Raw genomic sequence first — 26,363 nt, forward strand, 5'->3', positions numbered from 1 at the left:
TTTTAATATGCTGTCTAGGTTGGTCACAGTTCCTCCAAGGAGCAAGTGTCTTTTAATTTCATGGCTGCAATAACCATCTGCAGTTATTTTGGAGTCCAAAAAAATGAAGTCTGTCACTTCTTCCACTGTTTCCCCATCTATTTTCCATGAAGTGATGGGACTGGATGCCATGATCTTAGTTTTCTGAATGTTGAGCTTTAAGCTAACTTCTTCACTCTCCTCTTTAGTTCTTTGCTTTCTGCCATAAGGGTAGTGTCATCAGCAAAGCAAATCAACTGTATATATACATATATCCCCTTTGTTGGATTTCCTTCTCATTTAGGTCACCATAGAGCATTGAATAGAGTTTCCTGTGCTATGCAGTAGGTTCTCATTAGTTACCTATTTTATATATAGTAGTGTATATATGTCAATCCCAACTCATCCAACCCCCTTTTCCCCTCCTTGGTGTCCATATTTTTGTTCTCTACATCTGTATCTCTATTTCTGCTTTGTAAATAGGTTCATCTGTACCATTTTTCTAGCTGGTTTGTTTTTAATTAGGATTTGTGAACCTTGCTGTGTTCATTATCAGCAGTGTAGTATTCTAAAGTTGTTCATAGTTCTAAATAAGCAAGTATAAAGGTTCCTTGCCACCAGGAAGCCCTGTTAAATAAGTTGGGAATAGACTTCATTATATAAAGAGAGTTTCTATATTGTGGGAATTCATGGAGCTTTTAATATGCTAGTGTATTTTGAAATCTCTCAGTGACAGATATAATTTATAAGATTGATCATATTCTGTCTCTTGGCAACTGTGAAGAACATACTTCCTTTGCACAGCAAATTGATATCTGTTGGACATTCATAATTCAGATGAACAGAGTTAAAGAAATGATGAACGATGTCTTGCCACCTCAAGAAGAATCAAGCCAAACTGGATGACTGCCATCTTCATGTAGCTCCCTACCCTAAAGAAGAAATCTCCTAGAGCATTTCCTTATAGACACATATATTTTCTTACCCTGCATTATTTGTTTTTGGCTTTTTTTTTTTTTTTTAGCTTCTACCCCCAGCCACTGTGTACCTCATTATAATGGGGAATATTGGTCCAGGGGTTGTATCATATCATTCTTAAACTCATAGTTCTGCTACTTAGTGGATAATACTAAGCAAAGTACTTAACTCTGAACTCTAGCTTTCTCTTTGACCAAAATAAGCATAATAACTATTATACAGAGACATGGGAATTAAGTGTAATAATATGCATAAAGAAAATGCTCAGGCCCTGATGTTATGATTATGTTCTGTCATGTATGTTATGTTATGTTCTGATTAATACAATGGAGCCCTGCTTCCAGGCTGTTTCCCATTTTCTTAAATGGGCTTTTTGATAGAATGTGCTCAATAAACACTAATTCAAAAGAATACATGCACCCTAATATTCATAGCAGTATTATTTACAATTGCCAAGATATGGAAGCAACCTAAGTCTCCATCAACAGATGAATGGGTGAAGAAGATGTGTGTGTGTGTGTGTGTGTGTGTGTATACACATACATACATTGTAATACTCCTCAGCCATAAAAAGAATGAGATTTTGTCATTTCCAACAATATGGATGGACTTGGTGGGCATTATGCTAAATGAAATAAGTCAGAGAAAGACAAATCTCCATGATGTAACTTACATGTGAATTCTAAAAAATACAACAAATTAGTGAATAATACAAAAAAGAAGCAGACTCAAAGATACAGAGAACAACCTCGTTGTTACCAGTGGGGAGAGGAGGCAGGAGGGGAGAGGTAATATAGGTAGTATGTGGGTGAGGGATTAAGAAGTACAAACTACTAGGTATAATATAAGCTCCAAGGATATATTATGCAACACATGGAAAATAGCTAATATTTTATAATAACTATAAATGGAGTATAACCTGTGAAATTTTTGAATCACTATATTGTACACCTGTAATATATTGTACGGCAACTATACTTCAATTCAAAATAAATAATTAAAATGTATATGAAAGGGACAAATGAATATAACGCTATTTTAATTTTAGAGATTTGATGGTAAGATCTTACAAGGCATGTTCTTTCAAAACTATGCACATTTTAAATGAAACTGATATTTTATATGTATAAGGATATTGATCCATGGAAAAATAATAGCATTTTGAAAGGGAAAAACTGGTTTGATGGATGACACAGCTGTAGACAAAGGTGATCATTTTCCTCCTGAGGGCACACCTGTCTGGCACTGGCATTAATTGCTCCATGAAATGCCAGGAATTGGCATCTGCACAGAAGACTATTTGTTGCTTGTCTCACCTGGCACTGATGGGAAATAGTAAAAAATGAAAGCATAAGTTGCTCCTCCTAACTGTAGTGATGTGAAATTCAAACAGCTTTTAGGCCTCCTTGTGTTTTCTCCACCGACATTTTAGAATTAAACTTTCCAAGGAAACATATCTTCAAACCTATAGTAAATATCAAAAGCAGAAATATGATTTACATTATAGAGATTCATGCAGCAGCATTTTATTTGTTTTTTTTTTTTCAGAAAAACAAATCTTTTAGCAATGCACATCATTTCTTATACAAGTAGCCTTTTTAGATGCTGGTCCATGTGGAAGTCTGGTCCTCATGGGTTGCTAAATTTTCTAATGTAAGAGCAACTGAATTAGTTACTTCATTTATATTCTTAACCAAGACAAGAGTTCATATTATAAACAAGATAATGAGTTGGGTTTCATTATTATTTTAGTGAGATTTACTTCCCAGTCCTTTGAGAGAATACCTGGGAGAACTTTAGTATTCTGAACTAAAACTTTTATCTGACCTGTGTTAACAGTAAGAATACCTCCATAAATAAAAAAGTTTTTTCTTTTAAAGATGTGTTTTTTTGACTGTGCTGTGTGGCTTGTGGGAGCTTATTCCCTGACCATGATTGAACTCTGGCCCCAGCAATGAAAGTGCTGAGCCCTAACCACTGGACTGTCAGGGAATTCCCTGAAAAAACACAGTTTTGATGCCTTGGTAGTTCTTAAAGAGTCCCATGTAATAAAATAGATTGTTCATCCAGGAATTTCAGTGACTTCTGCCAGGATATCGACCTGCCCTCCTCTTTCCTGAGAGTTTTGGCAGCAGAATCATTCCTACTCTCATTTTGATAAAATCATCTAAATTTTATTTATTAAATTTTATAAATTTTTATTTATTAAAATTTTAATTTATTAAATTTTATTTATTGAGCAGTTGTTCAAATGTGCTGTCTTTAAGAGAAAAATCTTTGTATAAATATACCTTGACATGTTGCAACTTACCTTCTTCTCAAGTATTTTTAGTTTTGAACATCAGCTTACATGTAATTACAATCTTACAGATTTTCGCTTTCACTTTGTAATATTCAAGTAGGACTTAAATAAAGAATTACTGTTGACAAGTAATTCTAAACAGTACATTTTTTATTGTCCAATTAATCATTCATTGGTTTTATGCTACAGCATGTGAATTTACTTTAAATAATGTGAAAAGTGTCCTAAACGTATGTTTATAAGATATTGCCCTTACTAATACATTCTCTTTGTTGACATTACTGTACCAACAAAGGTCCGTCTAGTCAAGGCTATGGTTTTTCCTGTGGTCATGTATGGATGTGAGAGTTGGACTGTGAAGAAGGCTGAGAGCTGAAGAATTGATGCTTTTGAACTGTGGTGTTGGAGAAGACTCTTGTGAGTCCCTTGGACTGCAAGGAGATCCAACCAGTCCATTCTGAAGGAGATGAGCCCTGGGATTGCTTTGGAGGGAATGATGCTGAAGCTGAAACTCCAGTACTTTGGCCACCTCATGCGAAGAGTTGACTCATTGGAAAAGACTCTGATGCTGGGAGGGATTGGGGGCAGGAGGAGAAGGGGACGACAGAGGATGAGATGGCTGGATGGCATCACTGACTCGATGGACGTGAGTCTGAGTGAACTCCGGGAGTTGGTGATGGACAGGGAGGCCTGGCGTGCTGTGATTCATGGGGTTGCAAAGAGTTGGGCACAACTGAGCGACTGAGCTAAACTGAACTGAATACATTCTCAGTTTTATAACATCTTTACTAACATTGTTAGTGTTATCATTTACCAGAAGAATTGTAAAAAGGTGTTTATGTATTCCCAGTATCTGGTTCTGTATGTGAAGAGCTCAGAAATTGCTGACAACCTATTGTTTTGTTGTTCAGTTGCTCAGTCATGTCTGACTCTTGTGACCCCATGGACAGCAGCACATCAGGCTTCCCTGTCCCTCACTGTGTCCTGGAGCTTGCTCAAGCTCATGTCCATTGAGTCAGTGATGCCATCCAATCATCTGTCATCTCCTCCTTCTCCTGCCTTCAGTTTTTCCCAGCATTAGGGTCTTTTCCAACAAGTCAGCTCTTCACATCAGGTGGCCAAAGTATTGGAGCTTCAGCTTCAGCATCAGTCCTTCCAATGAATATTCAGAGTTGATTTCCTTTAGAATTGACTGATTTGACTTCCTTCCTGTCCAAGGGACTCTCAAGAGTCTTCTGCAGCACCACAGTTCAAAAGCATCAATTCTTCGGTGTCAGCCTTCTTTATCATTTAGCAGCAAAATTGTAAAAAGGTATTAGTGTAATTTCCACTATCTGGTTCTGTATGTGAGGAGCTCAGAAATTGCCAGCAACCTATTGTCTTAATAACAAAGTCTGAACAGAATGAAAAATGAACAACTTTTCTTGCATCCATAGGGCTTCCCCGATAGCTCAGTTGGTAAATAATCTGCCTGCAGTGCAGGAGACCTGGTTTGATTCTTCAGTCAGGAATATCCTCTGGAGAAGGGATAGGCTACCCACTCCAGTATTCTTGGGCTTCCCTTGTGTCTCAGCTGGTAAAGAATCTGCCTGCAATGTGGGAAACCTGGGTTCAATCCCTGGGTTGGGAAGATCTCCTGGCGAAGGGAAAGGCTACCCACTCTAGTATTTTGGTCTGGAGAATTCTATGGACTGTATAGTCCATGGTGTTGCAAAGAGTGGGACACGACTGAGCAACTTTCACTTCACTTTAGGTCAGTCACTCAGTCGTGTCTGACTTTTTGTGACCCCATGGACTGCAGCACGCCAGGCCTCCCTGTCCATCACCATCTCCTGCAGTTTACTCAAGCTCATGTCAATTAAGTCGGTGATGCCATCCAACCATCTCAACCTCTGCTGTCCCCCTTTCCTCCTGCCTTCAATCTTTCCCAGCATCAGGGTCTTTCAAATGAGTCAGTTCTTCACATCAGATGGCCAAGGTATTGGAGTTTCAGCTTCAAATCAGTCCTTCCAATGAATATTCAGGACTGATTTCCTTTACGATGGACTGGTTGGATCTCCTTGCAGTCCAAGGGATTCTGAAGAGTCTTCTCCAACACCACAGTTCAAAAGCATCAATTCTTCAGCATTCAGCTTTCTTTATAGTCCAACTCTCACATCTGTATACAACTACTGGAAAAACCATAGCTTTGACTAGATGGACCTTTGTTGGCAAAGTAATGTCTCTGCTTTTTAATATGCTGTCTGTGTTGGTCATAACTTTTCTTCTAAGGAGCACACGTCTTTTAATTTCATGGCTGCAGTCACCATCTGCAGTGATTTTGGAGCCCCAGAAAATAAAGTCAGCTGCTGTTTCCACTGTTTCCCCATCTATTTGCCATGAAGTGATTGGGCCAGATGCCATGATCTTACTTTTCTGAATGTTGAGTTTTAAGCCAATTTTTTAAACTCTCACTTTCATCAAGAGGCTCCTAAGTTCTTCTTCACTTTCTGCCATAAGGGTGGTGTCATCTGCATGTATGAGGTTATTGATATTTCTCCCAGCAACCTTGATTCCAGCTTGTGCTTCATCTAGCCCAGTGTTTCTCATGATGTACTCTGCATATAAGTTAAATAAGCAGGGTGACAGTATCACTTCACTTCACTTGCATCCATAAGAGAGGGGAGGACATAGCACAAAGGCTGTCCTCAAGATTGGAAAGATAGGCAGTCTGTACAGAGGGTCAGAATTTATCAGAGTAGAGACTTGCAAGCAGTAGCCACTTCAGAAATCAGTTTCTAGGGTAGGAAAACCTGAGTGATATTGATGAGTTTCTGAAGGCTCAATGTGGCCAAGCCTGAGTGTTAAAAACTATAGGGGAACACAGCCATAAGGCATGTTCCAACCTCCCTCCCCCACTCAGTACTGTGAGATTTATCTCCAGAAGTTCAACCAGGTTCCCATGTTAAATATTGGAGAAAAAAGAATCCCCTCCTTCCAGCAGGAGGAGGGATAAAGGAACCATTCTGAAATTCACCGAAGCACTCAATTCTTCCTCACAAATCCTGTCATTGGGGGAAGCTATTATTAGTTAACCAGAGCCTGTATTGCTAGGGTGTTATCAGAGCTTAACTTATAGGAGGAGGGGAAATAATGCTAGCTTCCTCTAGGAATCCTGTTTCACCTAAGAAGTGAGGGGGGAAGAAATCCTGAGAACACTTGTGAAGTTCAGTCCTGAGGCATGGGTTCACTAAAAGAGACCCAAGTATAAGACCATAGAACACTCTCCCTCCCCCCATACTCACCACCACATTGCTAAAGGCCTACTTCTGTGAAAGTGAAGTCGCTCAGTCGTATCTGACTCTTTGCAAGCCCACGGACTGTAACCTGACAGGCTCCTCTGCCCGTGGGATTTTCCAGGCAAGAACACAGGAGTGGGTTGCCATTTCCTTCTCCAGGGGATCTTCCTGACAGAGGGATCGAACCCAGGTCTCCCGCATTGCAGGCAGACTCTACATCTCAGCCACCAGGGAATCTCAAGGCCTACTTACAACAGTTCCTTTTACCTGGTACATCATGTCTGGCTATCAAGAAAAAATTACAAGGCATTCTACAAGGCAAAAATAGAATCTGAAGAAACAGAACAAGCCTCACAACTAGACATGACAGGGATGTTGGAATTATCAGACTAAGAATTTAAAACAATTATGATTTATATTCTAAGGCCTCTGGTAGGTAAAACAGCATGCAAGAAGAACAGATGTAATCCTAATAAAGAACCAAAAAGAAATGATTTCGATTAAAAACACTGTAACAGAAATGGTGTCTTGATTAACTGAATAGTAGCCTGAATGTGGCTAAGGAGAGAGATCTGAGCTAGAGGGTATATTAATAGAAGTCTCCAAAACTGAAAAGCAAACGAATGAAGACTGAGAAAAACAGAACAGAATATTGGGGGACTATGGGACAACTATCAAAGATGTGACTGATAGGAATATCTAAGGGAGAGGAAAGAAAGCAGAAGAAATGTTTGAAGCAATAATGACTGAGAATTTTGCCAAACCTATGGCACATAAAAATCACAGATACAGGAAGCTCAGGAAATATGATTCTGGATAAATGCCCAAAAAAATCTACATGTGGGCTTAACTTTTAACATTACAGAAAGTCAAAGGTAAAGTAAAATTTCTGAAGGAAGTCAGAGGGAAAAATACCTTACTTATACACAAATAAAGGTAAAAATTACATCCAACTTCTATGCAGAAACAATGCAAGATAGAAGAAAGTGGAATGACATTTAAAGTGTTGTAAGGAAAAAAAAAACTGATGTAGAGTTCTGTACCCTGTGAATTTATCCTTTAAATATGAGGAAGCTATAGACTTTCTCAGACAAACAATAAGAGCATCTGTTGCTAGCAGACTTGCCTTGCAAGAAATGTTAAACTAACTTTTTGAGAGAAAAAAATGATCTGAAATTCAGAGCTATATAAAGAAAGGAGTATCAGAGGAGCAATAAGTGAAGGTAAAATAAAAAACATTTTTTTTCTTATAACAGATAGTTTGTTCAAAATAATAAAAAGCAACAATGTATTACATATGCTTATGTATTTCTTGTGTATATCTATATATATGTATGTGTGTGTATATATATACATATACTTTGTTGTTTAATCACGAAGTCATGTCTGATTCTTTGTGATCCCATGGACTGTAGCCCTCCAGGCTCCTCTGTCCATGGGATTGCCCAGGCAAGAATACTGGAGTGGGTTGCCATTTCCTTTTCCAATACATGTGCTTATCTTTGTGAAATTAATGACAGCAGTAATACAAGGAATGAAAATGAGGAATTAGGGTTATTTTGTTCTTATAAGCTATTCACACCACCCTTGAAGTAGTATACTGTTATTTAAAAGTTGTCTTGGTGAATGGAATTGTTTCCTTAATTTCTCTTTCTGTTTTCTCATTATTAGTGTATAGGAATGCAAGGGATTTCTGTGTGTTGATTTTATATCCTGCAACTTTACTATAATCATTGATTAGTTCTAGTAATTTTCTGGTGGAGTCTTTAGGGTTTTCTATGTAGAGGATCATGTCATCTGCAAATAGTGAGAGTTTTACTTCTTCTTTTCCAATTTGGATTCCTTTTATTTCTTTTTCTGCTCTGATTGCTGTGGCCAAAACTTCCAAAACTATGTTGAATAGTAATGGTGAAAGTGGGCACCCTTGTCTTGTTCCTGACTTTAGAGGAAATGCTTTCAATTTTTCACCATTGAGGATAATGTTTGCTGTGGGTTTGTCATATATAGCTTTTATTATGTTGAGGTATGTTCCTTCTATTCCTGCTTTCTGGAGAGTTTTATCATAAATGGGTGTTGAATTTTGTCAAAGGCTTTCTCTGCATCTATTGAGATAATCATATGGTTTTTTTTTTCAATTTGTTAATGTGGTGTATTACATTGATTGATTTGCGGATATTGAAGAATCCTTGCATCCCTGGGATAAAGCCCACTTGGTCATGGTGTATGATCTTTTTAATGTGTTGTTGGATTCTGATTGCTAGAATTTTGTTTAGGATTTTTGCATCTATGTTCATCAGTGATATTGGCCTGTAGTTTTCTTTTTTGTGGGATCTTTGTCAGGTTTTGGTATTAGGGTGATGGTGGCCTCATAGAATGAGTTTGGAAGTTTACCTTCCTCTGCAATTTTCTGGAAGAGTTTAAGCAGGATAGGTGTTAGCTCTTCTCTAAATTTTTGGTAGAATTCAGCTGTGAAGCCGTCTGGACCTGGGCTTTTGTTTGCTGGAAGATTTTTGATTACAGTTTCAATTTCCGTGCTTGTGATGGGTCTGTTAAGGTTTTCTATTTCTTCCTGGTCGAGTTTTGGAAAGTTGTACTTTTCTAAGAATTTGTCCATTTCTTCCTCATTGTCCATTTTATTGGCATATAATTGTTGATAATAGTCTCTTATGATCCTTTGTATTTCTGTGTTGTCTGTTGTGATCTCTCCATTTTCGTTTCTAATTTTGTTGATTTGATTTTTCTCCCTTTGTTTCTTGATGAGTCTGGCTAATGGTTTGTCAATTTTATTTATCCTTTCAAAGAACCAGCTTTTGGCTTTGTTGATTTTTGCTATGGTCTCTTTTGTTTCTTTTGCATTTATTTCTGCTCTAATTTTTAAGATTTCTTTCCTTCTACTAACCCTGGGGTTCTTCATTTCTTCCTTTTCTAGTTGCTTTAGGTGTAGAGTTAGGTTATTTATTTGACTTTTTTCTTGTTTCTTGAGGTGTGCCTGTATTGCTATGAACTTTCCCCTTAGGACTGCTTTTACTGTGTCCCACAGGTTTTGGGTTGTTGTGTTTTCATTTTCATTCGTTTCTATGCAAATTTTGATTTCTTTTTGATTTCTTCTGTGATTTGTTGGTTATTCAGCAGCGTGTTGTTCAGCCTCCATATGTTGGAATTTTTAATAGTTTTCTCCTGTAATTGAGATCTAATCTTACTGCATTATGGTCAGAAAAGATGCTTGGAATGATTTCTATTTTTTTGAATTTACCAAGGCTAGCTTTATGGCCCAGGATGTGATCTATCCTGGAGAAGGTTCCATGTGCGCTTGAGAAAAAGGTGAAATTCATTGTTTTGGGATGAAATGTCCTATAGATATCAATTAGGTCTAACTGGTCTATTGTATCGTTTAAAGTTTGTGTTTCCTTGTTAATTTTCTGTTTAGTTGATCTATCCATAGGTGTGAGTGGGGTGTTAAAGTCTCCCACTATTATTGTGTTATTGTTAATTTCTCCTTTTATACTTGTTAGCATTTGTCTTACATACTGCGGTGCTCCTGTGTTGGGTGCATATATATTTATAATTGTTATATCTTCTTCTTGGATTGATCCTTTGATCATTATGTAGTGACCTTCTTTGTCTCTTTTCACAGCCTGTTTTAAAGTCTATTTTATCTGATATGAGTATTGCTACTCCTGCTTTCTTTTGGTCCCTATTTGCATGGAAAATCTTTTTCCAGCCCTTCACTTTCAGTCTGTATGTGTCCCCTGTTTTGAGGTGGGTCTCCTGTAGACAACATATGTAGGGGTCTTGTTTTTGTATCCATTCAGTCAGTCTTTGTCTTTTGGTTGGGGCATTCAACCCATTTACGTTTAAAAATAATAAAATACTTAGGAATATATCTACCTAAAGAAACTAAAGACCTATATATAGAAAACTATAAAACACTGGTGAAAGAAATCAAAGAGGACACTAATAGATGGAGAAATATACCATGTTCATGGATTGGAAGAGTCAATATAGTGAAAATGAGTATACTACCCAAAGCAATTTATAGATTCAATGCAATCCCTATCAGGCTACCAACAGTATTCTTCACAGAGCTAGAACAAATAATTTCACAATTTGTATGGAAATACAAAAAACCTTGAATAGCCAAAGCGATCTTGAGAAAGAAAAATGGAACTGGAGGAATCAACCTACCTGACTTCAGGCTCTACTACAAAGCCACAGTTATCAAGACAGTATAGTACTGGCACAAAGACAGAAATATAGATCAATGGAACAAAATAGAAAGCCCAGAGATAAATCCACGCACATATGGACACCTTATCTTTGACAAAGGAGGCAAGAATATACAATGGATTAAAGACAATCTCTTTAACAAGTGGTGCTGGGAAATCTGGTCAACCACCTGTAAAAGAATGAAACTAGAACACTTTCTAACACCATATACAAAAATAAACTCAAAATGGATTAAAGATCTCAATGTAAGACCAGAAACTATAAAACTCCTAGAGGAGAACATAGGCAAAACACTCTCTGACATACATCACAGCAGGATCCTCTATGACTCACCTCCCAGAATATTGGAAATAAAAGCAAAAATAAACAAATGGGACCTAATTAACCTTAAAAGCTTCTGCACATCAAAGGAAACTATTAGCAAGGTGAAAAGACAGCCTTCAGAATGGGAGAAAATAATAGCAAATGAAGCAACCGACAAACAACTAATCCCAAAAATATACAAGCAACTCTTCCAGCTCAACTCCAGAAAAATAAATGACCCAATCAAAAAATGGGCCAAAGATCTAAATAGACATTTCTCCAAAGAAGACATACAGATGGCTAACAAACACATGAAAAGATGCTCAACATCACTCATTATCAGAGAAATGCAAATCAAAACCACTATGAGGTACCATTTCACACCAGTCAGAATGGCTGCAATCCAAAAGTCTACAAATAATAAATGTTGGAGAGGGTGTGGAGAAAAGGGAACCCTCTTACACTGTTGGTGGGAATGCAAACTAGTACAGCCACTATGGAGAACAGTGTGGAGATTCCTTAAAAAACTGGTAATAGAACTGCCTTATGATCCAGCAATCCCACTGCTGGGCATACACACTGAGGAAACCAGAAGGGAAAGAGACACGTGTACCCCAGTGTTCATCACAGCACTGTTTATAATAGCCAGGACATGGAAGCAACCTAGATGTCCATCAGCAGATGAATGGATAAGAAAGCTATGGTACATATAGACAATGGAGTATTACTCAGCCATTAAAAAGAATACATTTGAATCAGTTCTAATGAGGTGGATGAAACTGGAGCCTATTATACAGAGTGAAGTAAGCCAGAAGGAAAAACACCAATACAGTATACTAACGCATATATATGGAATTTAGAAAGATGGTAATGATAACCCTGTATACGAGACAGCAAAAGAGACACTGACGTATAGAACAGTCTTATGGACTCTGTGGGAGAGGGAGAGGGTGGGAAGATTTGGGAGAATGGCATTGAAACATGTAAAATATCATGTATGAAACGAGATGCCAGTCCAGGTTCAATGCACGATACTGGATGCTTGGGGCTGGTGCACTGGGACGACCCAGAGGGATGGTGTGGGAAGGGAGGAGGGTTCAGGATGGGGAACACATGTATACCCGTGGTGGATTCATTTTGATGTTTGGCAGAACTAATACAATTATGTAAAGTTTGAGAATAGAATAAAATTAATTTAAAAAAATAAATAAAAATAAAATAAAATAAAATAAAAGTTGTCTTGGATTAGTTGCAAATGTATAATATAGACTCTAGGGCAACCGGAAAAAAGCAAAAAAAGAAGAAGAAGAAGAAAAGGATAGCCTTATTTTTAAAAAGAAGAAAATAGAAATCAAGGCTGGAGTGCTGCAGCCCATGGGGTCATGGAAAAGTTGGACATGAGAGTGACTGAACAACAGCAACTGTCAGAGATGCATAGATTTGGCAGGCAGAAAACCAATACAGACATAGTCGAACTCAATAATTTTTACTGTTCTGGAAATGAAAGAAAAACTTAAGCAATGTTAATAATAAATATTTTTAGATTACCTGAGAGATAGTTGGTATTAAATAACAGATTTAGTTTCTGTGACTTATTATAATAAATCATTGCAGTTTTAGCCTTACTTTTTCATTTCACAATTTTATTATCTCTGAAATGAGTATACATTAAAAAAATAATTATGATGATTAGTAATTTTTGCTTCAGGCAGTATTTCCCATGCCAAACTGTGTTGAAAAATAATGAACTTCCTAAATTCCCTACCAAGAGCTGAGAAGCAAAGAGGAGAAGAGAGAAGAAATAAGTTACTTTGATCAAATAGGGGTTTGGAGGAGAAAAGGTGTATAATACTAACATTTTCCCATGCATTTTGACCCTGGGACCAGATTGGTGAAGGAATAAACTTATGTAAGTCATTAGCTTGTTATGTATCTGTGTGTAACAAAATAAAATATTCTATTTTAATATTTCTGTAAGGATAATATTGGTAGGTTTTGAATATTGCATGATGTAGCAGGATTACTGTAATTTTTTTCGTATTTTTCAATTGAAGTATAGTTGATTTACAATGTTGTGTCAATTACTGCTGTACAGCAAAGTGATTCAGTTTATACATATATATATATACACATTATTTTTTGTATTTCTTTGCCATTATAGTTTATCATATAATATTGAATATAATCCTCATGCTATACAATAGGACCTTGTTGTTTATTCATTCTCTTTATAAAAGCTTACATAAGATTACTATAATTTTTTTTTCTCTTTTTAAACTTTATTTATTCAGCAAATTAAGCAGTTTTTTGCCAGGCACTGGGAAAATAACAATGAACAAAACTGAGCAAATTCTCTCCTTCATGAAACATGCATTCTGATGAGTGAAGAGTGAGGGAAGACCAAAAAAATAAAATAAATAGGTAAAGATATGATATATTAGGAAAGTGCCAACAATAAAAATAAAGAACTGAAGCAGGAGAGAGTTGAGTATAGGAGATTTTAGATACACCAGTAAATAAGGATCCACTGACAAGGTGATATTCAAATACAGATCTGATAGAAATGAGTGGGAAGGTCATGTGGACATTTGGGAAGGAATCCTGGCAGAGAGAGGAGCAAGTTCAAAGGTCCCTAGACATGAGAGTGCTTTATAAAATGTGATTTTGGATTGCATGCTTTATCGGCTGATTTCCTTTTTCTCTCCACCATAAATTGTAAAATGTTTTCCAGGTGCCTCCAGGGGACGCTGTGACTTTGAGTTTGATCTTTGTTCCTGGGAGCAGGAGCAGGATGATGACTTTGACTGGAATCTGAAGGCGAGCAATGTCCCTGCTACAGGCACAGAGCCAGCGGCTGACCACACCTTGGGAAATTCATCTGGCCATTACATCTTTATAAAGAGCTTGTTCCCTCAGCAGCCCATGAGGGCAGCCAGAATTTCAAGTCCAGTCATAAGCTGGAGAAGCAAAAACTGTAAGGTATGGAGAAAAAATTAAAACAGAAATGTTATAAGCAACTTCTGATAGAGTCAAAAACAGAAAACAGAATGGCCAGAACCAGACTAAAAAGTGACTTTGAATGCACTCAACTTGGAATTTTGTGAGCGGCAGAAAGTGAAGATGAAAGGGAAGGTTTGTTAGAACTGTTGGAAGAATTTATCCTATGGATAAGTTCCATAGACAAAGAATCTTGGAATCCATTGGAAAAATGTCATGGTTATTATCCATAACTATGGGTGAAAGTGAAAGAAAGTGTTAGTCACTCAGTTGTGTCCAACTCTTTGCAACCCCGTGGACTGTAACCCACCAGACTCCTGTCCATGGAATTCTCCAGGCAAGAATACTGGATTGGGTTGCCGTTTCCTTCTCCAGGGGATCTTCCCAACCCAGGGACTGAACATGTGTCTCTGCACTGCAGGCAGATTCTTTACTGTCTGAACCACCTAGAACAAAGTGAAATATTGGTTGTGTCCACTCAGGGAACTTGGCACTCATTGGAATTATTGGGATTTCATCATAAGGAAGAGAAATAAACAGCGAGAAATAGTGTAAAATAGTTAAATGTTTCAAGAACTAATATTAGTCACAGTTGACACCATGATAAAATGGTTGGACATCTTCACGGAAAATTAAAGACTGAAGTTGACACTTTAAAATGTAGAATTTCTAGATTAGGAAAAAATGGTTTGGCCATTATGCTGTGGAAATTTGAAGAAAATGTTTATAGAGTGTTAAAAATATAAGTAGAGTTGTTTGGATCTTCATATGATGACTATGCATTTGGAAGGTCCTTCACTTTCCTTTATTATTTGTGTGATTGTCTGTTTTTATTCCCCAGGGGATTTGAGCCAGCTAGGCTGGGAGCTAAATTTAGCTTTACATATAAATTAAGCACTCAGAAATGACTTCATGGCATCTTTTTATAAGAAGTTAGTGTGTGAATAAATGTGCCCTTTATATTTATGACAAAAAATACAGTCTCCATAGCTGTGAACACATGTATTTGGACTGGTATATTCCTCAATGTCTGAACACTGTAAAGAAAACAAATTATATCCAGAAAGTTGCTAGCTGATCAAAGAATCAAACTGGGAGGCATGATTTAAATCTTTATTATCTTCAGATTGTCAAATTCTTGTATATTTCTTTCCACAACACAGAGAGCCCTAACTCCAGAAGGAGGCATGTTAAATCTTCGGTCATGGGCTTTCCAGCTGAACCTGTAGTTACTACAGATGTTTGTTCCTGTTTTATACTGACCAGCCTTCACATCCTACCACTGCCCCAGTCATGTTAAACCTTTAGCTTGTCTTAGGAGCTTTTCTGTCTCAGCTTAAGTTGATTTCATAGTTTAACACTCAGAATAATATCTCTCTTCTCTCTTTAGGCACATTTGATAGATTTTCTGCAAGAAAGTGACACGATCAAAGTTTGAGAGACATAACTCAGCAGTCCAGAATGGATGTAATGAAAAAATACACAATTAAACTTTAATTAGTTTGGCAAACATTGAGTTTTAGAGAGGCAAAGAAGTCAAACTGAAATTTTATATACTGCATGTTTAATTTTTAATTAACTTTCCAAGACTAGAACTGATTTTCTCTTTTCAGAATATCTGTGAATATACAGATTTATAGATATAGACAAAACATATATAAACCCAGTGTTCTGGGGTTTTATTTTCAAGAAAGTATTGAGTAATTTGGAAGACAACAGAAAGAAGACTTCTTAGCTTTTCTATTTAGACTTCCTCTAAGAATGTTCAATAGATTCTTTTTTTCATACTGTAGTAACCAAGGGTTTCATTTATCTCTATTTTTGCCTGGCCTCAGAACTATAGTTCCCACTGTTTTAAACATCTGTGTGAGAATAATGAAGTATGCCTAGGAGAAATGTCAAAAAATTAATGATGAATAGTTCATTTTATGAATATTTATGATATAGATTGTATACAAAGTAGTAAGGAAAAGTCATGCTGGAAATGATTGGGACTCTCAGATATAAAAAATTTGTTTATCAAGTGAGCAGAAATGACCTCCTAAACTTTCATGAAAATCCTTTCTGTCACTTGACCTTGTGGAATACCTTCAGGCAGAAAAAAATCAAATTGGAGAATTTTCTCCCTTCTGAGGGATGGATGGAATACAGAGAAGTATGCAGACATAGATTGATGAGTGTAGAGAGTAACTGAAATTCTGGTGAAGATGCCTCCTTAAAAGAATTCAGTACTTCACAGATTTTTATTTGCTCATGTTGCCCTGTGATTAGGTTACATTGTCATCAAATATTCTCTGTAGAAATGGAGTGTTTGTGTTTAGATGTTTGTTTGCATGTTAACCCAATGGTATCATTCAGAAAATGGCCTCAAGAAGATACAGAAGTGTTTATGTGACATAAAACATATGCTTTATGCTTTCTGTGCAAATAAGACAGAACAAGGCAGGATACTGGGAAGACCATGTGTATGACTGCAGGGGCTCCAGACAGATGTGTGCTTTTGCCTGTTGGATAGTTTCCTTTCTTGCTTTTTGACACTGCTCAAGAAGCTGGCCTCAGACCCTTTTTTAAAATTAATTTTTAATGGAATATAGTTGCTTTACATTATTATGTTAGTTTTTTCCTGTACAGCAAAGTGAATCAGCTCTGTTGTTATTTAGTTGCTAAGTCATGTCAGACTCTTTTGCAGCCCCATGGCTCCTCTTCATGAGATTTCTCAGTCAAAAATATCGGAGTGGATTGCCATTTCTTTCCCCAGAGGATCTTTGCGACCCAGGGATTGAAACCATGTCTCCTGAATTGGCAGGTGGATTTGTTTACCACTGAGCCACCAGGGGAGCCCCCTGGAATCAGCTCTACATATACGTAGATCCCCTCCTTTTTTTGATTTTCTTCCTATTTAGGTCATACAGAGCATTGGGTAGAGTTCCCTGGGCTGCACAGTAGGTTCTCGTTAGTTACCTATTTTATACATGGTGTCATTGGTGCATATATGTCAACCCCGGTCAGACACTTTTTGTTTCTCACTTTGTGCCACTCAGGTTTGAGCAGTCCTCCCAGAACAAGCTACAGTGGTCACAGAGTTCATGTTTTCCTACATTAATGGGTCAATCAATAGGATAAACACTTTTGGATCATAGAGTAATAGCTGAAGTTTGGGTATTATTCATCAGCTAGGAAATTTGCATAGATTGACTTCACAGAGCTTACCTCTTGATGCTGTTTGAAAGTATGCATTATGTATATTGTTTAATCACATTCTTTACCCTTTAAACGCATTCATTTCCCTTCTCTAGACTATAATATCCATGAGTGCCAGTGTTTCTAAAATGTTATTTTCCTGCATGAAGATCACCCCCCATTAGTTTTCCCCCACTCCTAAAAATGACAAGCCCAAAGCTTAAAAACTCTGAGTCCCTACTGTTCCTAACTCATACTCTTCTCTTTTTTAGAATTTCCCCTAACTTTCTCCACCAGTGTTTTAATCACCAAAAATATGGTAAACTCCATATTTGAAACATTGAAATGTTAATCCTTGGAAATACTCATATTAATTTTTACTTGGGGGTAAAACTCAAGTCTACTCTTCTGAAACATTTCAAGTAAAATTTAGAAATTGCTATTCTGGTGGTTTTGCTATGTATAGTAGAGCCCTGAGGACCTTGAAGAACTGAAAATGTGTTTCAAGTTTAAGAATGTGGTGGAATAAGCAATCAAGTACTCTGCTGTTTTGAAGAAAATGATTTAAGTTTCATGAGATGGAAATTATTTTCTTTAGTACCTGATGTTTCTTAATCATGAAAAGTCTTTCTATATAATATAATACTTTTTAATGATATTTGTATCCCTTTGACAGCAGATTTTAAGAGTTTGTGGAGGAATCCTACTTTTATAAGTCACAAAAAGGAAGTAAACGCCACTCATTTTTTCAACTAAATTCCTGCTTGGTTCTTATTGTACTACATTCCATGTTTTGCAGCATATGATTTAAGGCTAGACTAACTTCGTTCATTGATAGAGTATTCACTAAGCAATAGAACATACAGACCTATTTTTTCTTCCAGAATCTGTTAAGAAAAGAGAGGACAGCATGATATAATTGAAAATAAGATGAAATTAACTGTACTAATTATTTATAATATTTCTATTTCTGGTTGCAGATAATTTTTCATTATCACATGTATGGACATGGCATTGGAGCACTCACCTTGATCCAGGTATCAGTCTCAAACCAAACGAAGGTCCTGCTTAACCTCACTGTAGAACAAGGCAATTTCTGGCAGCGGAAAGAGCTAGCCCTGTCTGGTGATGAGGACTTCCAACTCAAATTTGAAGGCCGAGTTGGGAAGGGCCACCGTGGTGATATAGCACTGGATGACATTGTGCTTACAAAGAACTGTCTATCTTCCCATCACTCCATGAAAGAAGAACTCGCAGTGCCTCTTCCGACAGGTACATTTTGATTTATTTAGTTTGTGCGTTTACAGAGTGGTAGGTGGGAAGGAAGGAAATGGAAAAGAAGTGACCTAAACACCTAGTAAATTATTCTTTTCATAAGGAAAAATCTTTTTGAATCTAAAATGTTATCTTTCAAGTCTTTACTCATAAACTTGTCTTCCAATTTTTTCTCCAAGCTTTGGTGTATTTACCAATTCCTGAGTTCTTATTTTAGTCAGTGTCTTCTTAGATCAATAAAATACGGCTCCTTTGTTTTCAGTTTGATTCAGATTTCAATCCGAAATAAATATCATTCACTCTTAATAAATGTAAGAATGTCAGTTCAGTTCAGTTCAGTTCAGTCGCTCAGTCATGTCTGACTCTCTGTGACCCCATGAATCGCAGCATGCCAGGCCTCCCTGTCCATCACCAACTCCTGGAGTTCACCCAGACTCACGTCCATCGAGTCAGTGATGCAATCCAGCCATCTCATCCTCTGTCGTCCCCTTCTCCTCCTGCCCCCCAATCCCTCCCAGCATCAGAGTCTTTTCCAATGAGTCAACTCTTCACATCATGTGGCCAAAGTACTGGAGTTTCAGCTTTAGCATCTTTCCTTCCAAAGAAATCCCAGGGCTGATCTCCTTCAGAATGAACTGGTTGGATCTACTTGCAGTCCAAAATGTCAAGAACAGATTTATTTCACTTTAATTAGATGTTAGTGTGGTTATTTTATATACTTTATTCTCTTTAGACAAATACTTTATTCATTTGAAGGCAATGGCAACCCACTCCAGTTTTCGTGCTTGGAGAATTCCATGGACAGAGGAGCCTGGTGGGTTATATAGTTCATGGAGTCACAAAGAGTCAGATATGACTGACCAACTAACACTCACTCACTTATTCATTTGAATGGTTGAATTTATATATTTAAGTCATTTAGATGATTGATTATGTCCATCCATTCACCTAAAAATATTTGGGTAATTTTTCTTAATAATTAGATTAAAATGTTGACTTGATAGATGTCCAACATAATACATAGATTGACAGTGTTATAAGATGTGGAAATATTAAATAGCATTAATCCCTATAATATATTAGAGGTATGAGATGAAAATAAATACAGTATATAGTGTTAAGAAAACAAAAGAACAAATTTTATCAATTGATAACATGATATATATTAATATTTAAACCATGAGTTTGGAGAAGAAAATAAAAATGCCATTCCTTTTGTATATAAATTACATATTATAAATAAGAAACAAAAGTGCTTTAAGAAGAATGAACTAATTTATTTGTGCTGACTTAACATGGTGGGTAGAATGGGGAACCGTACCATTTCTGCCTTGACTTCCTCATTCATTTCACAGATTATGTTTCTAGATAACTGTTTCCCCACTGACACATAATTAAGTCAGGATGTTTGCTTGAAGTTTCCAGCACAGTATGGAATGGTACAGAGGAAAACAAACATTTCAAAATTGTGTTGAGGGAAATATATACTAACAAGTGAAAGTTAAAGTTGGTCAGTTGTGTCCGACTCTTTGCAATCCCATGGACTATACGGTCCATGGAATTCTCCAGACCAGAATACTGGAGTGGGTAGCCTTTCCCTTCTCCAGGGGATCTTCCCAAACCAGGGATCAATGCAGCATGTCTCCCACATTGCAAGCGGATTCTTTACCAGCTGAGCCATCAGGGAAACCTAGATACTAACAAGAGTGAAATGTAAAAGCATTTCAGATACCTCAGAATAATCTACTTCTTGAGAAAAGCTTCACCTTCTTTCTCTGTAGCAAATCTGATGACAGCTATACTAGCTTTTGTCCAGATCTGACCTTTTAAATAGTAAATGTTTGATCATAATAAAAAGTAATCTCATAGCATCCAAGTAACGAGAGAGCAAAAGTTTTATGTAGAACCACTTTAAACTTCAATGAACAACTACTAAGTGTGATGTCAGAGGAACAAACCAATCTCATCGGGAATTTTAAATTCTTAAACCTGTGAAATCTGGAATGAAGTTTCTTAAACAAAAATGACAAGGCTTCCAAAAGGAAAAGTTTAAAGTATGTAAAAAGTGGTATAGATTATATATTAATTATAAAATTAAGGGTGCATACCATTCTGAAGGAGATCAGCCCTGGGGTTTCTTTGGAAGGAATGATGCTAAAGCTGAAACTCCAGTACTTTGGCCACCTCATGCGAAGAGTTGACTCATTGGAAAAGACTCTGATGATGGGAGGGATTGGGGGCAGGAGGAGAAGGGGACGACAGAGGATGAGATGGCTAGATGGCATCACTGACTCAACGGATGTGAGTCTGGGAGAACTCCGGGAGTTGGTGATGGACAGGGAGGCCTGGCGTGCTGCGATTCATGGGGTTGCAAAGAGTCGGACACGACTGAGCGACTGATCTGATCTGATTAATATCACTAGAGTTCTTTGTATATCCTGATGCTATTGGAGATATTCTATTAAAATTTTTGGTGAATAGAAATTGAGACTCTGCTTTTAAGAATATCTCATTGTGGTAGGGGAGAATAGGAAAACCATCTCAAAAATCACCTAATATTAGGCTAGATATAATAAAGTGCCAGTAGAGAGTATATATACTGTTGTGTATATATGTATTTAAACATATTTGGGGGAGTGGCCTGGACAAATTTTTAAGAAGCCAAACTGCTTTTTATTAGTCTTCATGAAAGTTGGTGCAAGAGAATTCAGCAATATCATGAACTTTTAACAGAAGTATAATGCAAGCCACTAATGTAAGCTACTTGTGTAATTTATATATGCTAGAAGTTATGTTTAGAAAAAGCAGAATTAATTTTTAGAATATATTTTGCCATTTCCTTCTCCAGGGGGTCTTCCTGACCCAGGAATTGAACCTGGATCTCCTGCAATGCAGGCAGATTCTTTATGGACTGAACTACCCTGAATCACGACTGAACCCTGAATTAACTCAATATGCCCCAAGTATTATCATTTTTAACACAAAAGCTATGTAAGATAATAATGAAGTATTTTATATTCTTATTTTCAGACTTAGCCTTTAAAATCCAATGTGTATTTATTTTACAACTACAACCCATCTCAATTTGGATTAGCCACATTTTGATTGCTTGATAGCCACTCATTCTATCCCAGTGCACAGGAGATGAAGTAGATACTGTAGGGCACTTTTATATGAGTCTGACAATTGGGTTCCATTATTTGAGGTCCAGTTTGTGAATTCCAAAGAATTTCAGTTCTATTCTTATTTAAACAGAAGCAAAATATACCCCTAGGCTAAATGGGGAAGCACGGGTAGGTACCATGTTCTAGTGAAGTAGGTACTAATTTCAGACATTCTTCTTACTAGCTATGTGCTGTACAACTTCTCTGAAACCCAAATTCCTCATCTGTTATTCAAAGAGAACCTGTTTCTTAAGTTCTTAAAATAAAAAGAGGTAGTCATCTATATGGGCTTCCCAGGTGGTGCTAAGGTGAAGAATCCATCTGCCAATGCAGGAGATACAAGAGATGCAGGTTTGATCCCTGGGTTGGGAAGATCCCTGGAGAAGGGAATGGCAACCCACTGTAGTATTCTTGCCTGGAGAATCCCATGGACAGAGGAGCCTGGTGGGCTAGAGTCCATGGGGTCACAAAGAGTTGGATATGACTGAAGCGACTTAGCACGCACACACGCAAACACCTATATAATTTACCTAGTCTCATGTTTGGTATATTCTCTTGTTTGGCATGTATTCAGTAAAAACTGTATCATTTTACATTATCTGATATTTTGAGCACCTTACCAGTATTCCTTAGATGGTATAGACATTTGAGTGTGAGCCTCCATTATTTGCATTTTATTAAGAATATATTTCTACCATATGTTTTAGCAAAGTTTTCTCTCTTGCAGAGATCACAAGCATATAATTATTTTATATTACATGGTAATCATTCAATCTATTATTTATTGAAAACCTCTTTAATTTAGTAATTTTGATTTGTCATGAAGAACGTGTGTGTATGTGTGTATCTTTGAAATGTTTCTCAATGTCTCGGTACTGCAAAAACACTTAACCTGAAACTTTCACAGATAAATGAAGGATAAATGATATTCAGGCAGTGGCTATATCCACTAAACTTCTGAAAGTGACTTTAGTTCATGCACACTTTTCATCTATATTCATGGGCGTAGGCTAATAATTCCGTCAAGGACGACTTAAAATAGAAAAAGACAAGAGGAGGCAAAACATATATATTTAGGAAGATGCAATTGAACTGAATCTGGAATTAGTGATTCTAATCAGTCAAATAAGAACCAGAGCTTTATTAGCAAAAGTAATATTAGGGGGTTATTATTGAGTCTTTAGAAGTTATATTTAAAAGCTTATTTCGATGGCAATTTTGTTAATTGCTAAATGATGATGGAGAAAAATAATTGTTTAATGAATTTTAATAAGAAAAAGACAACCAAGATTCCTCTTTTAAATGTCTGTATGGAGATTCAGCCACTATCATATTCTGTGTTATTGACCGATATTTAATAAAAATTTTAATTATAATAAGGACAGAGACCAAGTCTTAATTTGTGTGTGTATGCACACATGTGTTTTAAGTAATTTATAGATATGAGTCATAAAACAATTATGTTTTAACATGACAATTAACTTTTGCTTGAAAAATATGTGTAAGGGAGTTTGAGGTCGATGTGTACACATTGCCAAATTTCAAATGGATAACCATCAGGGACCTACTGTATAGCACGGGGAAGTCTGGTATCAATGTGATGTGGCAGCCTTGGTGGAAGGGGAATTTTGGGGGAGAACAGATCCATGTGTATGGCTGAGTCACTCTGCTGTGCCCCTAAAACTATCACAACATTCTTAATCAATCAGCTATACTCCAGTATAAAATGAAAAGTTTAAAAAAGGCAAAAAAAAAAAAAAAATGTATAAGACAATGGAGCGTGAATGGATTAGCTTCTCTTTGATGTCGAGTATTTCCTTGAAATACCTGGGGGGAGTTTAAAAGGCTCGTACCTACTGATGAGAATGCTGGCATAGCAACTCAGAGTCCTCTGCTGGGAAATCTGGCTGATTATCCTTTGCTCTGTAATTTGGTGAACCCTGTACACAGGGTTTAGTTCTAAGTGCATATGTTTGGGGTTTAAAAAGATGAATTTGGACTTTTGTAATGCTTACTACTTATAAGGTGTCACCTGATCTACTTAACCTCTCTAATTCTTATCTTTCTTGTCCATAAAAATAGAGCTATTGGAATCTAAGTCATCTGAAAAATAGTGGAGATAATAATATATAGAATGTTTTAAGCAACCACTGGCATACAGTCAGTGTTCAGTACCTCTCCCTTTTTTCTAGCAGTTTTCTCCCTGTTGGGGAGATTAAAGTGTGCATAAGTTGAAATTTCCTAAAAGCATGTTGTATAGTTGTTATTTTTTCTTCTTCATGTTCCATTCATTGCTTAAAAATTCAGATTTCCTCTGACCCTCCTATTTTCTTCAAAGAATTTGCTCTCACAAAAGCCCCTAAATTGCTAAATTCTCTAGTTTCATTTATTATTCATAATAAACAATGAAGACGAAAGAAGTGGTCCTATAATTCAAGGAAGTTGATGAGTTGCATATGATGTGGGTGGGGGCAGAGGAAAGTTCATTTTAAATGTACAAGCTTACTCCACCCAGTGTTTTCCAAGTTAATATTTTCCCGGTAAAATATCTGTTGATTTTTGGTACTCAAATTCATGGAATGCCTATATTTCACTCTGGTTTTTTAATTTTTATTTTTTTAGGGGGGACAATATTTATACTGGAAATTATATTTGGATTACGCAAAACTGAGAATACTGTTTAAGCAACATATTGTATACGAAAAATCTCAAGTTCTGTTCTAAATACAGTCAATAGACAATGAGATTTTGAAAATTTCATGCAGTGACCATACGGAGGAAGTTTATCACAGACACTGCTCTGGTTAGGGGAAATTGAGAGTAGTATATACACTGTAAAATATTATTTCATTTGTGCATTTGTTCTGACTGTGTTTCTTCAGTGCATATTTTTGTCTAATTTAAACAAGAAATTCCTTCAGAAATTGAGAAAATGTTGAAAAAAATTGAAAGTGAAAACAAAAGAGATTTCAGTGTAAGAGAAGATAAAGGAAATTATAATGTTAACCAATAAAAGCTGGTTCTGAAGAGGTTCAGTTCAGTTCAGTAGCTCAGTCATGTCCGACTATTTGAGACCCCATGAATTGCAGCACGCCAGGCCTCCCTGTCCATCACCAACTCCCAGAGTTCACTCAAACTCATGTCCATCGAGTTGGTGATGCCATCCAGCCATCTCATCCTCTGTCATCCCCTTCTCCTCCTGCCCCCAATCCCTCCCAGCATCAGGGTGTTTTCAATGAGTCAATTCTTTGCATGAGGTAGCCAAAGTATTGGAGTTTCAGCTTTAGCATCAGTCCTTCCAATGAACACCCAGGACTGATCTCCTTTAGAATGGACTGGTTGGATCTCCTTGCTCTCCAAGGGACTCTCAAGAGTCTTCTCCAACACCACAGTTCAAAAGCATCAATTCTTTGGCACTCAGCTTTCTTCACAGTCCAACTCTCACATCCATACATGACCACCGGAAAAACCATAGCCTTGACTAGACGGATCTTTGTTGGCAAAGTAATGTCTCTGCTTTTGAATATGCTATCTAGGTGGGTCATAACTTTCCTTCCAAGGAGTAAGCATCTTTTAATTTCATGGCTAAAATCACCATCTGCAGTGATTTTGGAGCCCCAAAAAACAAAGTCTGACACTGTTTCCACTGTTTCCCCATCTATTTGCCATGAAGTGATGGGACCAGAACAGATGCCATGATCTTCGTTTTCTGAATGTTGAGCTTTAAGCCAACTTTTTCACTCTCCTCTTTCACTTTCATCAAGAGGCTCCTTGGTTCCTTTTCACTTTCTGCCATAAAGGTGGTGTCATCTGCATACCTGAGGTTATTGATATTTCTCCCGGCAATCTTGATTCCAGCTTGTGCTTCTTCCAGTCCAGCATTTCTCATGATGTACTCTGTATAGAAGTTAAATAAGCAGGGTGACAATATACAGCCTTGACATACTCCTTTTTCTATTTGGAACCAGTCTGTTGTTCCATGTCCCGTTCTAACTGTTGCTTCCTGACCTGCATATAGGTTTCTCAAGAGGCAGGTCAGGTGGTCTGGTATTCCCATCTCTTGAAGAATTTCCCACAGTTTATTGTGATCCACACAGTCAAAGGCTTTGGCATAGTCAATAAAGCAGAAATAGACGTTTTTCTGGAACTCTCTTGCTTTTTCCATGATTCAACGGATGTTGGCAATTTGATCTTGGTTCCTCTGCCTTTTCTAAAACCAGCTTGAACATCTGGAAGTTCACGGTTCACGTATTGCTGAAGCCTGGCTTGGAGAATTTTGAGTATTACTTTACTAGCGTGTGAGATGAGTGCAATTGTGCGATAGTTTGAGCACTCTTTGGCATTGCCTTTCTTTGGGATTGGAATGAAAACTGACCTTTTCCAGTCCTGTGGCCACTGCTGAGTTTTCCAAATTTGCTGGCATATTGAGTGCAGCACTTTCACAGCATCATCTTTCAGGATTTGAAATAGCTCCACTGAAGTTCCTTCACCTCCTCTACCTTTGTTCGTAGTGATGCTTCCCAAGGCCCAATTGACTTCACATTCTAGGAAGTCTGCCTCTAGGTGAGTGATCACACCATCGTGATTATCTGGGTCGTGAAGATCTTTTTGGTGTAGTTCTTCTGTGTATTCTTGCCACCT

The 26,363-nt window shown here is 37.1% G+C and overlaps 1 protein-coding gene across 1 annotated transcript in view; it reads left to right on the forward strand.

The window, feature by feature from the left end:
* The window catches only part of MALRD1 (MAM and LDL receptor class A domain containing 1), a 576,646-nt gene that overhangs the window by 222,904 nt on the left and 327,379 nt on the right, over positions 1-26,363 (forward strand). The window contains exons 25-26 of the mRNA XM_070382053.1: positions 13,838-14,085; positions 18,264-18,555. Of these exons, the coding sequence (XP_070238154.1) occupies positions 13,838-14,085; positions 18,264-18,555 (540 nt within the window). The remainder of the gene's footprint in view (positions 1-13,837; positions 14,086-18,263; positions 18,556-26,363) is intronic.

The sequence above is a fragment of the Bos mutus genome, chromosome 13 (genome assembly GCF_027580195.1).
Source record: "Bos mutus isolate GX-2022 chromosome 13, NWIPB_WYAK_1.1, whole genome shotgun sequence".
Classification (NCBI taxonomy): domain Eukaryota; kingdom Metazoa; phylum Chordata; class Mammalia; order Artiodactyla; family Bovidae; genus Bos; species Bos mutus.